The following is a 16,015-nucleotide window of genomic DNA, read 5'->3' as shown; positions in this document are numbered from 1 at the left end:
CCTTCAGCTATTGGTGACAATAGGATTATATATCATATAAAGAGAGATCTAATATAACATATATCATTCAAATTTATCCTATTATAAAAATGATAGGTATACTATCCTCATTTAACCAATGAGGATAAAAAATGAAAAGAATTAGTGCTGATAAATGGTCAGGTGCTCAAAATATTCAGTAATAGTATCTTTCATTTTGTACAATGTAAACACTATATATTTACAAATTGTGCCCATTTCCAAAAAAAAAAAAATAATGTGGATGTCAGTTAAGGAGATATTGTAGTAATTTCTGTGAAGTGATGAGGGGACCTGAATTATGGTCATGACAAAAGAAACAGAAGAGAGAAATTTAAGAGTTGTTTTTCAGGAAGTCCAAAAAGGATTTTGTTTTGAATTGGATGATTTTTTTTATTTCCTTAAGTTTCTTTAGTTTCCTTAAACAATTATTTCTCACACAAAATATGAAGTATTTAACTATTAATATAAATGTACATTATAAAACTACCCTGCTATGTCAGCCTGAAATGGAACTAACTCAGAATTTGTGTCTCAAGTAAATTTTAAATTAAAGTTATTAACTGTTTTGACTTTGGATTACAGATGCTTTTTAATCAGCTTGAATTGGATGATTTTAATGAGAAGAGATTTCAAAGTCATGTTTCAAGCCTTCATAACAAAGAAAAAAATAGAAAATTTGGGAGGAAGCTCACCCCATCTCCTCTGATAACATAAGAGCTCTCAAGCATGTATAGATATGGAAATATTACAAAACCTAAGATTTTTAAAGTATACTTAAAAAAACATCTCCTTGCCTTTTTTCACATAGGATTTGTTTGTTTGGTTGTTTGGTTGTTTGGTTTGTTTTATTGTTCAGCCTTCCTTCTGACCCATTTCAGACCTGCACTACTGAAACTCTTGTTTCTGTTCCAAGCTACACCCTCACCCTCTAGTAATGATGCAGCTAGAATGACGATGTTAGGCTAATTTGGCTTCCTTTGTCTTTTTCCCAAAATACCTAGCATATTGCTTGCAGAATATTATCTCCCCACTTAAAATATAAACTCTTTTTAGGCCAATCTTTGATTTGAAACTCTGCACCCTCATTGTTCAACACAGTGCCTAGGCCATGATAAATATCCAACATATTAATTCATTTACTCTTCTATCCTAATTAATAACTTGAACAATATAAAAATTATTACTTAGATGGGAAAAACTTTGGGACAAAAAATACTTAGTGATAATGGCATGTTATAGTAAGAAAGCTCCTTCTTTTGGCTTAATAGAGTAAAAAAAAAAAAGAAAGAAAGAAAAAGAAAAAGAAATCCCAATCACATCTAAGATACGATGTGGGAATCCTTGACATATTTTGGAAGAAATGTAAAACCAATATCCTGAGACTACAATCATTTATCATCAAGTAGCAGCTGTTGTTAGAATTGATATTGATCCTTGGTAAATTGCAACCAGAGTAACCTTGTTATATCATCACAAAACTCTCCCACTACATCATTTAGCTATGAGATGCTTCCTTAACTTGTGTCCTTAAGTTTTTCTCTTCTATATTCAATCACATAAGGACACAAGCATGTGGTGCAGAGGCAATACAAAATGCTTTGGGACATTTTCCAAGTAAATATTTGCCAGAAGATAATATATAAATTCATAAAATATAATACTTAGTTCAAAAAGTCATTTGATAATAAGGTACTTTTAAAATTAGAAAGAACTTAATAGGCAATATAGCTCAATTTTCTCATCGTTAAAGTGAAGAAACTGAATTTAGTTAAATGATATAACTAGGGCTGTAACGCCAGAGTTTGTTCTAAAAAGTGGCATTCCTGACATCCGATTTATTTTCTTTTTTACAGTTACCATTAAGTGAATGAAAAGTGTTAGTTTCATACATAGTAAGAAGTTTAATAGGAACTTGAAATGAGGAACTTTCCCCTACCACACTGTTATTTTACGTATGGCCTCCATGTGGGATTGTTGAAAGCTGGACTCAATTTCTAGATTTGCTTCTTATCATTTGTGTTATCTAAACTTTCCACAGCTCAATTTTCTTAAGTTTTAAAATGGGATGAATATTAGTGTCTACCTAATAGGGCTTTGTGAAATAAAAGTGAAGCAGTAAATTTAAAATACTTAGCATAGTACCTTGGTCATAGTAAGCAGTCAATAAGTTTTAGCTGATACTATTATTACTAGTTTTATGATTCCATAAAATAAGAAATCATAGCTTTGATCTGTTGAACAGTAAAAATAAATGTAATTGAAACTCTTATATTTTCAAATGTCATTATGGAAAGTGACATCATTATATCCCTGTCCCTGCATCATCATTTTGCTTGAATTTCTTCTAGTTTATATACATCATTAGGAAGCATATTTGGCACGATATCATAAATCCTATAGGGGAAACCAAAGTGCTTTGCATTTCTTTCTTTTTTTTAATTTTAGAGAGAGAGAGAACGTGCATGAGCAGGGAAGAAGAAAAGAGGAAGGGAGAGAGACAGAGAGGGAGAGAGAGAGAGAGAGAGAGAGAGAGAGAGAGAGAGAGAGAGAGAGAGAGAGATTGACAATCCTAGGCGGGTTCCACGTTCAACATGAAGCCTGATGTGGGGCTTGATTCCATGACCCAGGGATCATGACCTGAGATGAAATCAAGAGTCAGATTCTCTAATGACTGAGCCACCCAGGTGCCCCTCTATTTTTTCTAAGTGATGAATTAGTAAAACTCTTAATGGGAATTACAATGTGTGTGGTAGCCTTACTAGGATATCTTTATCAAAGTTACAAAATTTAATTTGAGGGAAAAGTGATAGTAGCACAAAATAAAGTGTGTAAGATCCCACTTTATGAGCAGTCACATATTCAGCCTACAACCAATTATTTAGAAACTGATCACATTTTTGAGATACTAAGCTCCTTTATTTTTCTTCATCCTTTGTTTCTCCTGCTTACATTTTATTCATTTCTCAACCTATCCATGTAATCTATTCTTGAAGAAAGAGGGCAAAAGGAGGAGGAAAAAAATCAGATCTGTTAATGTAGTTATTTCTTAGCAGATGTGAAAGAAGTGGAAATTGTCATGAGACAACCACTGTGGGTCACCTGCTCCACCAATGTGCAGCAGCTATAATTCCTTTGTCTTCCCCTGGCCTGGATAATTGAGAGCTAGCTGATATGTTTGGAAAGATGTAGACTACTGCATCTTTAAAACTATTCATCACAAATGACTGAATGATCCTGCAACAATTGAAACCTTCTCTACAAAAATGTACTGAAGATTTTAAATTAAAATTTCCAATATCATTAAAGCTAAAATATTTTTAGTCATATCAAGTTATTAGCTATCTTTATCATTGCTCCTGTATTTGGTATACAATTCACTATGCCAGAGAAATATAAATCTAGGTAACTCAAAATAAAAAGACAATTTTTACCCACATGAACAGAAAAATACCTGCACAGAAATTCAAAAACTGTACAAGGATTTAATTCAAAACATCAGGCATTATATATTTAAATAAATATATCAAGAGAGAAAGAAGGCAGTCACGGAGCCCAAAATCTATTGAAAGACTGAATACACAAATGGACAATGGCTAGATCATACATAAAAACAGAAGTCTAATCCCCAATTTAATAGCAACTTACCTGGGAAACCGTATCTATAATAAACAGGCTAGGAAGCCAGTCCTGTTATACAAGTTTTGCAGGAAGCCAGATTGTTACCTCCAGCAGCAATCTAGGAAGCTAAATAATAACATATGTAACAACTTAACCAAAGTTGTCAGGCCTTGAGTAACTAATAGCTTCTCTAAGTTTTGTCACCACTTTCAATTTAGGACAAACCAGAGAAAGACAAATATGTACCTGTAACTAATTACACTGGATGTCCCACTTCTAATTACCTACCCTCTTATAGTTTCCCCACGCCAAAAGCCTCCAGCCAAGGCATACTTGAAGCCTTCCCTTTTCTCCAGTATAAAGCTTTCCCACTCTTGTGTGCCTTTGAGACTCTGCCAAAATGCAAGTGGCAGCGGCAAAGTCCCTTGCTATAACAAATCTGAATAAAGAGGCTTCGCTTCTCTCATTTGTTTGGTCTTCATTAATTTCCACACTATTGAGCATCTCCTACGTATCCATCAATGGGGAACACACTTAGGTATCCTAAAAAGATAACCTTCACAATATTCTTAGCAGATATTTTGAAGTTTATTTATTTATTTTGAGAGAGAAGGAGAGAGACAGAGAGAGAGAGAATCCCAAGTAGGTTCTGCGCTGTCAGCACAGAGCCTGATTCAGGGCTCAATCCCACGAAACCTTGAGATCATGACCTGAGCTGAAACCAAGAGTCAGATGCTTAACCGACTGAGCCACCCAGGCACTTCTGAGTAGATTTTAAATCTTCATTTTAAAGATGTACAGACCTGAAGTTTGTAGAAGTTAGATAGCTTCTCATGTTCTTCCATTTTCATCACGCTAGAGTAAGCATTTTTGGTATATTATTGTGATAAAAGTATTTGAGATAGTATTAAAAAGGTACTAACAATAACAATAATAATAACAACAACAGGTCTAAATTTGCTGGGTGTTTTTTAGCAACACTTGCATCTGTATCTATCAACTTGCTGGATAAATGTCAGCTTTGTAGTTTTAATTGATTCATTGCTTTAAAGTCATGACATGTATCAAAATACATACAGACTTTGAAATAAAAGCACCATAGAATAAATTACATCTGTATCTTATTTGCTATAAAAAACACATCAGCAGAAGTACTCAGTCAAGTAGTGATTGAATCAATAAGGTTTTTCTAGATAATATGTAGAAAATGTTGTGATATATGATGTTGAAAAGGAAATAAGTACAAATGAAATTTGAGTGATTCTTAAAAGAGACTAAGTATGTATTTGCCTGGCACTTTTTAAAGGGTAATTGTTTAGCAATCACATAAGTTAACTACCATTGTATTTATTTTACATATGAAGAAACAAGTTGTAAAGTTATTAAGAACAACATGTAAAATTTATCAGCTAGTGAGCAAAAGAATCTATATTTAAAAGCCGAATTAGTTTTTGGTTTCAAAGTTTAGCAAATATGCTCAAGAAACACTTGATTAAAATTCACTTTAAGGGGCGCCTGGGTGGCGCAGTCGGTTAAGCGTCCGCCTTCAGCCAGGTCGCGATCTCGCGGTCCGCGAGTTCGAGCCCCGCATCAGGCTCTGGGCTGATGGCTCAGAGCCTGGAGCCTGTTTCCGATTCTGTCTCCCTCTCTCTCTGCCCCTCCCCCGTTCATGCTCTGTCTCTCTCTGTCCCAAAAATAAATAAAAACGTTGAAAAAAAAATTTATAAAAAAAAAAATAAAAAGATAAAAAAAAAATAAAATTCACTTTAAGATATTCCCTTACCACATAAGTTGGCCACAGAACCTAAAACTGAAGTAATTTATTTTCTAACTATAAAATAATATAACTTAACTTTCTAGGAAGAAAAAGGGAAAATAGCATTTGCACAAATTAGAAATTACCACGGAAGCTACATAAAACCAAGTTTTTAAAAATAGGAAAACACAGATGAAGTTACATAAAACCAGATTTTTTTTAAATAACAAAACACAGATGATTAGTCAGGCCTCTTAATGCCTGAAAATAAAATGGTATTTAAGCACAGTTCCCCTAACAAAGACCTGAAAAACTAAAAAGAAATCTACAGATAACATTGTTTAAATAATAATGTGGAATAAGAAATGATAACTGAAGGCCAAATAATTTCTCATGTGGCTTCTACTTTGTCTCACTAATTTCATTTAGTTAATTCAAACCTTTATTAAGAATTCCTTGCATTGAGCATAAATTAAAATGAACAGAAAGTTGAAATCTGAGACGCCTTATGAAAAGAAAAAGATTCAAGCTCTTGGCCCTATAGCATTTCATGTTAAGGAAGGCAAACTGTTTTCTGAAATGTCTCTATTTTAAGAAAAGCAATACATTTGTCACATAAAATTACAATCACCAAAGTTATAATTTGGCCATGATGCTAAGTATATGGAGGGGGGAAAGTTGCTTCCTTTATACACCTTAAGGACTTTGTTCCTTCCCATAAACAAGACTGATGTTCAATGAGTATTGATTTAATTTGCAAACCTTTTAGTTGTCTTCTCCCCATTGGGATGCACTGACATATTTTTCATGGAAAAGAAAAATTGAGATATTTATTTTGCCTTCTTCTACATCAGCCCTTCTAAATGGAGCAAATGAGCAAAAGGTATGGGAGAGGTTGGAGGATGCATTTCATAATCACCCGGGGGATTTCTCAAACTGCATGTATCTCAAACATTGAGGTCGATGTCAAGAAAAACAACCATATGATGAAAATAACATGTTCCAATAACTTTGAGGCAGCAGTATGTGTGATAGAGGCAGGCTGCCTACATTAGACTCCTACTCTCCCACTGGCTAACTGTAGGACACCAGTCAAATCACTTAATTGTGACAAGTTTCTTCATTTTAAGATGGAGATAATGTTAATAGAACCTAATGATATTGTTGTAAGGAATAAGAGACTTAATATATATGTGTTGACACAGGGTAAACACCAGGTTTATATATATGTTGACACGGGGTAAACACCAGGTAAGTGTTATGTTATTATTGCTGTGGATCTGAAATAAAGCAAAGAACTTCACTTATGAAAATGAGCAGCAAGTTGAAAGGTTTCTTATGCTTGTGGTCAAGACAAATAGAATGCTGTCTGTTCCACCAGCTATGATAATGTTCTTAAATGAAGGAGGCTGGACACTTCTTGAAGCCAGGGATTATGTCAAAATACTTTGAATCTCAAGTGTCTAATCATGCCTTACATGTAGGAGTACTCAATACATGTTGAGTTAACATTAAATATTTTTGTAAAAAATAAACAAATGAATGAACACATGGATTGACAGTTTTCAGAAGAAGAATGATAGTCGTATAGAGTGTGCTTAATATTTAAAATTAAATGCAAGTTCTTTTCAGAAGCTTCTTTCAAAACCTAAATCTACATCTTAGAGTTGGTTCAGCAGTCCCCCCAAAAGGATTGATATAGTTCAAAGTATTGCAGTTTTCTATTTCGACTTCAAAGTGACAGGAAATACTTAAAGTCTCTTGAGTGAAAGAGGTTGTACTTGTATCACCTCTTGACTAATAAATAAGTCCTATAATCTTTTTTAAAGAGCCTATCTTGTTAAGAATTTTCATTTATATAAACACAGAGTTTTATTAGCTTGAATTGGTTGTAGATTTTTTTAAAACTAAGATTTAAGTAACATATGACAAAGGCAACATTCCTCTTTTTGAAATGGTAAAAATACTTCAGAGTACATATTCTATTACCTATGTTTGTGTTTCAAAATTAACTATATATGGCATGTCTTTCCCTGGTATAGTATGTTTTTAATCTAGGAATCACCCGGGATTGAGCTGTATAATTATTTTGTAATTCCAGTGCTTATAAAATGTTTGCATGATTTGTTTCTCAGAAATAACATGGGAGGTGGTATATAATCATTTCTTACCCTATTTGAGTCAATTCTTGCTCTGGAAGTATAGATGGGAGGTGGGATGTTGAAAGCCTGAGGGACCAGGTATTCCTCAGCATCCATCATATCTTCCAGGTCCTCTTCATCCAAGAGATTCTGAAAGAACTTGCTGTCATTTGGACTGGGAAGCTTCATGCGATCATCACCCTAAAAGTTTGCCCACCAGACAAACAAACAAACAAAGATTCTTCATCTTAAATATATGGACTTTGCAGCAAATTTATGTAATATCAAAACAAGTGGTTGAAAATTCATGCACTCGTTTAAAAAATAACTGTTTAACACATTTACCAGTCACAAAGGAGCTTGTAACATAGATATGACACGGTAAGATAAATACATTTAATAGAATGTGATAAACGCCATTAGAGGTAATTAAAGCAGTATGCTATGGCTCTTTTGAGGGAGGCATAATCTATTTCAGACGTGGGAATAACTGTATAGGCTTCATTGCCAAGATGTTGTTTGAGCTGTGACTTTAAGAGTAAGTAATAAGGGGCAATTGACTTCTCAATCTTTACTGTATTTTATTTGGTTGGTTTGATAGGGTAGAGTTATCAGGACATGTAGCCTCCATGATTTTTTTTTTTTTAATGTTTATTTACTTTTGAGAGAGAGAGAGAGAGAGAGAGAGAGAGAGAGAGAGAGAGACAAAGCGTGAGCAGAGGAGGGGCAGAGGGAGAGGGAAACAGAACCTGAAACAGGCTCCAGGCTCTGAGCTGTCAGCACAGAGCCTGACTCGGGGCTCGAATACCCGAAACACCAGATCATGACCTGAGCCAAAGTCAGATGCTTAACAGACCGAGCCACCCAGGCGCCCCATGATTTATTCTATAGAATGACACTGTTAAAGTGATAGCTTTAAAAATCACAGCAAAAGTGGCAAATAATATAAACTAGGGTGGGAGAGACACCAAAACCCTACTCTTTTTTTGCCTCCTATATTTCTTAAATATGATTTTTTTATTTTTCAAAATTATGTGACATTTTGTATATAAGTGGTTTATGCAAGTTAATTTGGGAGAAAAATAACTAGGAACTATTAGATTCTAAATCCTGACTTTTATCTTCATGGCAGACTATTAATAGGAGGATAAATGCTACCTTGTTTCATTGAGGAAAATTAGTTCAGTGTAACCCAAGGTCCACTTGTTTATGATTTAGGCAAAATAATCATAGAGAAATATATTATAATTTTTAAATTATCCAATCCAGTGTTTCTAGTGTTTAATATAAAATGTTCTTTTGGACTGTTATTTGATTCATATGTACATCCATTCACTGGAATCTGAGTTATTGCTTGGATACTGTATATCTCTCTTAACAAAACAAAGTATATTTATAAATATATTTTAGGAAATTGAATGCAATATACTGACACTTTTAATTCACTGTCTTAAAGCCTGGACAAGATTAAAACAAAAATCCATCTTCCTTTTATTCTGAAAGGGAAGATTATAATAATGGACATGACTTAACGCATAATGTTAACAAAAAGCAGAGTGCTACAAGGTTTATCTGAGGATAAGGACTTCTTATGTATATGGATAATCATAATTATCTGGCCATTCAATAGCAGAGGCACTTGAATACTAAGGCAAGATTCCTAGAAGGAGTTCTGACATCAACTAGAAACCTCTTTTCCATAAGTCATTTCACATGATATTCTGCTTAATCGATTTATGAATGGTGATTTACAAAGTTCCAGTGTCCAGATATGTACCAACCTGAATAACTAGATATCTTTGAGGGTCTCGAGCCATCCTCGAAAATTCAGCAGCCAGTTCCTTAAATTTAGGTCTACTGTCTGCATCAATCATCCAGCCTAGAAATTCACACACAGTAAAAGGGTCACTGTATCTATCCATAATTAGGAAGAAGTAGGATGTAAATTTTATGAAAACATAGGCTGTTTGAAAAATACTGTTTTAGTAATAATGATCTAAAAAAAAACAAAGAAAGCTAAAGAAAGAAATAATCCAATAGGCAAGGTTCTATCTCAAGCAGTTTGTTGATGTTCATAAGTAAATGTGAATAAGAGAAACTTTTTATTCTGTTGATCTAATTTAAAAGTAATTTTTCTTCTTATGAAACATAACCCTAGGCTAACTATAGGAACTTATAGAATCTCCTATATTTTTTTCTTAAGTGGAGAGAATGCTTCCTTTTTCTTTCTTTCTTTTTTTAAAATTTTTCTTGGATGGCTATAGAGGAGGTGATGGGGACATAATTTATTATTTTCTATTAGAAGTGACATAGAATACAAATTTTAGTTACAATGCAGTGCACCAGCACAGGGGAGGGGGTGGGGGTGGGGAAAGAAATAGAAAGCAACTTTCGCAAGCTGGTTTTTTTCCTGGTGGGGGAAAAAAAAACAATGCAAAGTAATTGGTAATGTTTGTTCAGCACTAGCCATTAGCTTATCTAACTAGTAACCTTTGCAGCATAAAAATACTATCAGCAATTTTCAAGGTATGTATTATTATTTAGCTGGGAGTCTAGATAAAGTGGGTCTTATCTCCCCAGGCTCTGCTTAGCTGATGAGATCACAAGAATACAAGTACTAAGCTTTCCTTGATTTTCTTGCCAAGTGACCCTTTTCTTAGGTATTAAAACTCATAAAAGCAAGGTAAAACTCTCTATTAGGCAAAATCTGTTCCTGATTTCTCATTGTTTCATCAGAGTATCAAAATGAAGTATATAAATCATTTCTTATGCTACTTATGAGATCAAATTATATAATGTATGCATGTTTTTAAGGTTTTTTGCATAGATGACTACTGAAGATGCTTGATTCAATAAAGTTATAAAGTGAGTTTCTTTTTTCTGGGAGTTCAATTTTTATTCTTGTTCTGGGAAGTCTTTGGGTGTCATTTCATGTATCATTAATATCACCTGATTTTTTTCCCTCTCCTAATAAAGCTGCACTATATGCATCCATTTGCACACACACACACAAAATTGCTGTTGATACCAAGATGCTAATGAGAAAATAGGTGTTTCTGGAATTATTAGAACCTAAAAAGGTTAACTTCACCAGGAGGTATCCGTTTCTTTCTAACTAAATATTGAGTAAATAGAACTATGCTTAGAGAAAAGGGCATGCTGACCTGAACTGGAAGGCACATTTTTTATTTCTTTCCTCACTGTCAGAATGTATCACACATGTCATGAATATAAATCTGAGTAGACCTGGGTCCAAAGTCTCTTATTAATAAGATGCTTATTCACCTTCACCAGTTTGTTTCTTTGCTAACCCTGTGTAAATCGAAAGGGGAAAACCCCAGATTACACAAGAAAGATTGCTGAATGTTAATCTCACTTAAATTAACTAGGAAACTCCAGAGACTTCCTTAATTCTATTTAAATTAAGAGCCTAGGCTGCCAAAACATATTTATAATACGTATGTGTCTGGGGCATAGAAAGGAGGAAAAAAAAGTAAGAGAATTTGATGTAAACAAATGATCAAATTGAAAAAAAAAAAGTAAACATTCATAATCTTTTTATTTGACTGTAGATTCATGTCTTCCTACTTTCCATTCTGTCCTGCTAATTTCCTGTTGACTAAAACTGGTAAACCTATTTCCATTTAATTCATTTTTTCAACTATCAGCTTCAAGCTTTCTTTCTTTATATCAGATCATTTGTTTAGACTGCTATTTTCCTATAAAGATTACTAACATTATTGTAACTAATTACATCTCTTTATGAAAGACAATGTGATTGTCATGGAAATGATAAGAATCAAAGTGAAATGAATCAGAAGAGAAAGAGTCATATAATTTTGACTTCATAACATGGAAGCATGATATTGCTTCCTATTCATAATAATCACAAAAACGCAGGTGTTTACATGATCTTTTCATAATTATTTTTGGACTTTTACATTTTTCAATATACAAAAACATTATGCAGGTAGATTAATCTATACTATTGCTTTACTAAGAGTGATGATGGTGATGATGAAATTATTTTGCAATCTTACATTTGACCATGACCATGTAAACGTCAATAGTGCAGATAGGAGGCTGGGGCAAACGTTCTCCTTTCTCTAATAAATCCGGGATTTCTCTGGTTGGAATTCCATCATAGGGTTTTCCTCCAAAGGTCATCAGTTCCCATATGGTAACTCCTAAATTGGAGATCAAATATTTACATAAGCATATTAACAACATACTTTGAATAAACCAGCAGTATGCCAGTGACAAAAGAAAGCTCCCGAGAAGGCAATCAAAATTAGACTAAAGAAAAGCTCTTCAGATTTCTATATTCATTAGCAGAAGCCCAGTGACAAAATCTTTGTGGGAAATTCAATTATCTTATTATTGTCTTGAAATTTTTAATGAGTAGCAGAGACAATTCAGAGTGCGTATCAGAACACAGAATCTTTTCCCCATGTCTACTTTTAAGTAATGTTAACATTTGCTGATTCTAGTTAATTTTCACTACACCGCATTAGAGTCTATCAAACAATTTACTATAAACATGTGTATCTAGTATTAAGTAAATATGATTTCAGGCAAAATCTGATGTTGACTAATTTTGACATTAACCTCTTTGCTATTAAAAGCCCTATGGGCTAAGCTGTGGTGCCAAAATGAATACCTTATGTTATGATAAATAATCATGGCTCTCTCTTTAACTCACACAAAGAGAACAAGTGGAAAACACACACACACACACACACACACACACACACACACACACAGAGATTTATTTCTTTAATACCTGTGAGACCCTGAGTGAGGAATGATCCATATATACCATAATACATGTGAAGTAGGCATCACAAAATTGAAAGGAATCAATAATAGTTGATCCCTTAGATAATGAAATCACCTTCTTGAATCACTAGAAGAGTGATTTGTTCTGTAAAAGCAAATACCCTAAATATTAACATGCAAATAGCTAGCATTGATGAAAATGATTCTGATTTGAACAATACTATACACATTACAGACCTCTTCTTTGTGATCTAATAATTATACAATTAAGAAGTTATCATTTCTTAAGGTTAAGGATTGTAAGTTCAGAAAGAGCTGTATGTGTATAGGAGTCTCACCAGGTGAATTTTGATTGGTGCATATAATATGCAAAATATGGTTTAATATAAAATCCATTAATTAGGACCATGCTTTCTTTTCCATGTCCATCTGTAATGAATTATTTATTCATTTTTAGTTCATAACAGTTATCATTGACTAATAATAAAAATACAAAGCTTAAAATATAAAAGTATATGTGAATTGCCAATTATCCTTTATAATAAGATCACTAGTTACCTGATTTTTTGATTAATATTTATATCTTATAATTCTTATATAAAAATGTAATTAGTGACACCATTTAATTGATTGATCTTTATTAAACCCTACTTATGAGGCACCTGGGTGGCTCAGTCAGTTGAGTGACTCTTGGTTTTGGTTCAAATCATGATCTCATGGGTTTGTGAGATCGAGCTCCATGTAGGGCTCCATGCTGTCAGCATGAAGCCTGCTTGGGATTCCCTCTCTCTCTCTCTCTCTCTCTCTCTGTCCCTCTGTCTCTCTCTTCCCTTCCCCTGCTCTCTCTCTCTCTCTCTCTCTCTCAAAATAAACAAATAAATAAACTTAATTTTTTTTAAATCCTACTTAATTTTGCATATTAAAAAATGACTTCCTAGAGCCAATAATTAAGATTCAGTGTCCATGAGGCAGACTGGAACAAGTTAAGAACTGGATGGCTGTCCATTTCTATTCAGTCAGTCAATATAAATACACATTTATAGAATATATATTTAATGAGGACATTTTATGAACTTATGTATGCAATTATAAAAGATAGAATACATGCCCTCATATCTCTATCAGAACTTACAAGAAAAATGCAAAGCAATTACAAATCAAAATAATAGAAAATATAATAAACAGAAACATAAATACAAAAACAAAATCAGGAACATCAAAACCCCTACTTCTGCCAGTAATAATTTAATTAAATCTTTTTAGGAGTGACAAGATAGGGTTAAACAGAGATGGCTTCATTCAGAAGGACAATTACAGGAAAACTGAATCAGAAACATTCTCAAAACATACAATTCTATCATTCAGAGATATAAACCATAGCCGATGCATATTTATTTTTGTAAAAATAAAGATGAACCCAGTGGCAATTTTCTACAAAGGTTCACTGTAAACAACATTATGTTTCTGTCTTGTATACCTTTTGCAATCAACTATAATATATCATAAAAATCCTAAAATGCCTTATGGGTATGGATTGATGACCTGGGCTATATTTCAAAGCAGAGTACTACTTATCTATCTATCTATCTATCTATCTATCTATCTATCTATCATCTATCTCTCTATCAATCTATCTATCATCTATCTGCCTACTTACTTATTTTAGAGGCCATTTAAAATTTGACTGTAGTAGACTGTTACATTTATTTCAGGGAAACATACATAGGAAAAAGGGAAAATAAAAAGAAAAAAGTATATGACATATATCAAAATGTATGTGTAATATATAATCTATCATATAAAATATAATCTATGGATTTATCTCTATCATATAATATATAAGCTAATTTGTACCATATAATATATATCATATAATATATATAATAGATTTATGTTTCTATTAAGTCCTTACAGTTCAACAACTAAATTTTACAAGCATTTTCCTATACTTGTTTAAATCTCAAACACATCACACTTTCTACTTCTAAGCTGAGTAGAACACATGAGGCCTTACATGGAAATTTTAAACCTATAGCATACATGTATAGAGGAGGAAAAAAAACACTTTAAAGAAATGTCTTATTTTTATTTCACTTTTATTTTTTAAAATATTTATTTTTGAGAGAGAGAGATGAGAGAGAGAGAGAGAAAGAGAGAGCGAGCATGCGCGAGCACCAACGGGGGAAGGGCAGAGAGAGAGGGAGACAGAGAATCTGAAGCAAACTCTAGGCTCTGAGCTGTCAGCACAGATACCAAGATGGGGCTCAAACCCATGGATCTAGAGATCACGACCTGAGCCAAAGTAGGAGGCTTAACCAACTGAGCCACCCAAGAGCCTCTTAAGTTTTTTTTTTTAAGATAATTTTTGCTTTTCTAGATAAGAGGTGTAAGTTCTTTAATGATTGAATAGCTTAAATCTTTTGCCTAAAAAAACAATAATAAAGATAAAACAAAGTTTAAATTTGAGTGAACTAAATTGTATCATGCTTTCAAGACCCACCACTCCCTTTTTCCTTAAATGGACATTGTGCTTTTAATTTGTAAGAAATGCTGGTTTTATTTAAACTTAGAAAAGCTATTGATTCATTCTCATTAATATCTGGATGGACTTAGGTTGTGAATAGACAGATGCTAAATATCTCATTTCAACAATTAAATTAAATGCATTACATGAATGTTCTAAGTTTAAAGACCACTCTTTTCCAGTTCATATTATTCACTCTCTGTCTGTTTATTACAAAGTAATTTGTAAATTAAAATCAAAGGTGCGATTAGCAATCTTCTCATATCTCTCCCCTCACATTTAGTGCTTTCACCTATTTGCTTTCAGTAATTGTTCTTTGTTACAATAACTTCTTTCTTATTATAGAACAGACACTCTTTCATTTTTAACATGTTTTCAAAGAGTTTTTGATAATTAAGGCCATGAGGTTCTATGACATTGTTCCTAAACTAAAGTTGACTTTTTTTGTTTTCCTGTCAAAATGATCACAAAAGTTGCTACCAACCAAAGATTATGGTAGACAACTCAACTGAGATATTAACATATTACATTTTAGAGAATGAAGGAATAAAAAAAAAAGGCAGATAACAATATTATTTAGAGGTTTTTTTTTTATGGAATAGCAAAGAGTTAATTCCTTTAAGAAACAAGGCTTATAAGTATTTCCAACACAATAAAATAAGTTGGTTTAATATATTTCACATGAACCTAATATATTTAATTTTGCCTTAAAACCCTTAATTCACAAGGAAGATTTATTTACCATAACTCCAAACATCACTCTGATGGGTGAACTTCCTGTAGTGTATACACTCCAGAGCCATCCATTTAATTGGCATCTGAGAAATAAAAAGAGAAATAAAAAGTTAACTTTTTATAGTTATATAAAAATTCATTTCTATAGTCATTTCTCAAAATATGAGCTTCTAGGCTTGCCTCAGTTGTATTTTTTGATTGTGTGTATAGAAAATATAAATATAATAATAATAATAAATGTTATTTTTAAAGTTTATTTATTGTTTAATTTACAACCAACTTAGCATATGGTGCAACATTGATTTCAGGAATAGATTCCTTAATGCTTCTTATCCATTTAGTCCATCCCCCCTCCCACAACCCCTCCAGCAACTCTCTGTTTGTTCTCTATATTTAAGAGCCTTTTATGTTTTTCCCCCTCTCTGTTTTTATATTTTTTCC

At 33.0% G+C, this 16,015-nt stretch overlaps 1 protein-coding gene across 1 annotated transcript in view; it reads right to left on the bottom strand.

Annotated features, from left to right (window-relative positions):
• ERBB4 (erb-b2 receptor tyrosine kinase 4) overlaps positions 1 to 16,015 on the bottom strand; it is a 1,149,310-nt gene that overhangs the window by 35,282 nt on the left and 1,098,013 nt on the right. Inside the window, exons 22-25 of the mRNA XM_047868778.1 lie at positions 15,582 to 15,657; positions 11,577 to 11,723; positions 9,318 to 9,415; positions 7,567 to 7,737 (exon numbers count right to left, since the gene is read on the bottom strand). Coding sequence (XP_047724734.1) covers positions 7,567 to 7,737; positions 9,318 to 9,415; positions 11,577 to 11,723; positions 15,582 to 15,657 — 492 coding nt within the window. The remainder of the gene's footprint in view (positions 1 to 7,566; positions 7,738 to 9,317; positions 9,416 to 11,576; positions 11,724 to 15,581; positions 15,658 to 16,015) is intronic.

The sequence above is a fragment of the Prionailurus viverrinus genome, chromosome C1 (genome assembly GCF_022837055.1).
Source record: "Prionailurus viverrinus isolate Anna chromosome C1, UM_Priviv_1.0, whole genome shotgun sequence".
Classification (NCBI taxonomy): Eukaryota; Metazoa; Chordata; class Mammalia; order Carnivora; family Felidae; genus Prionailurus; species Prionailurus viverrinus.
Note: the sequence above shows the minus strand (reverse complement) of the source record. Positions and strands in the feature narration are given on the sequence as shown.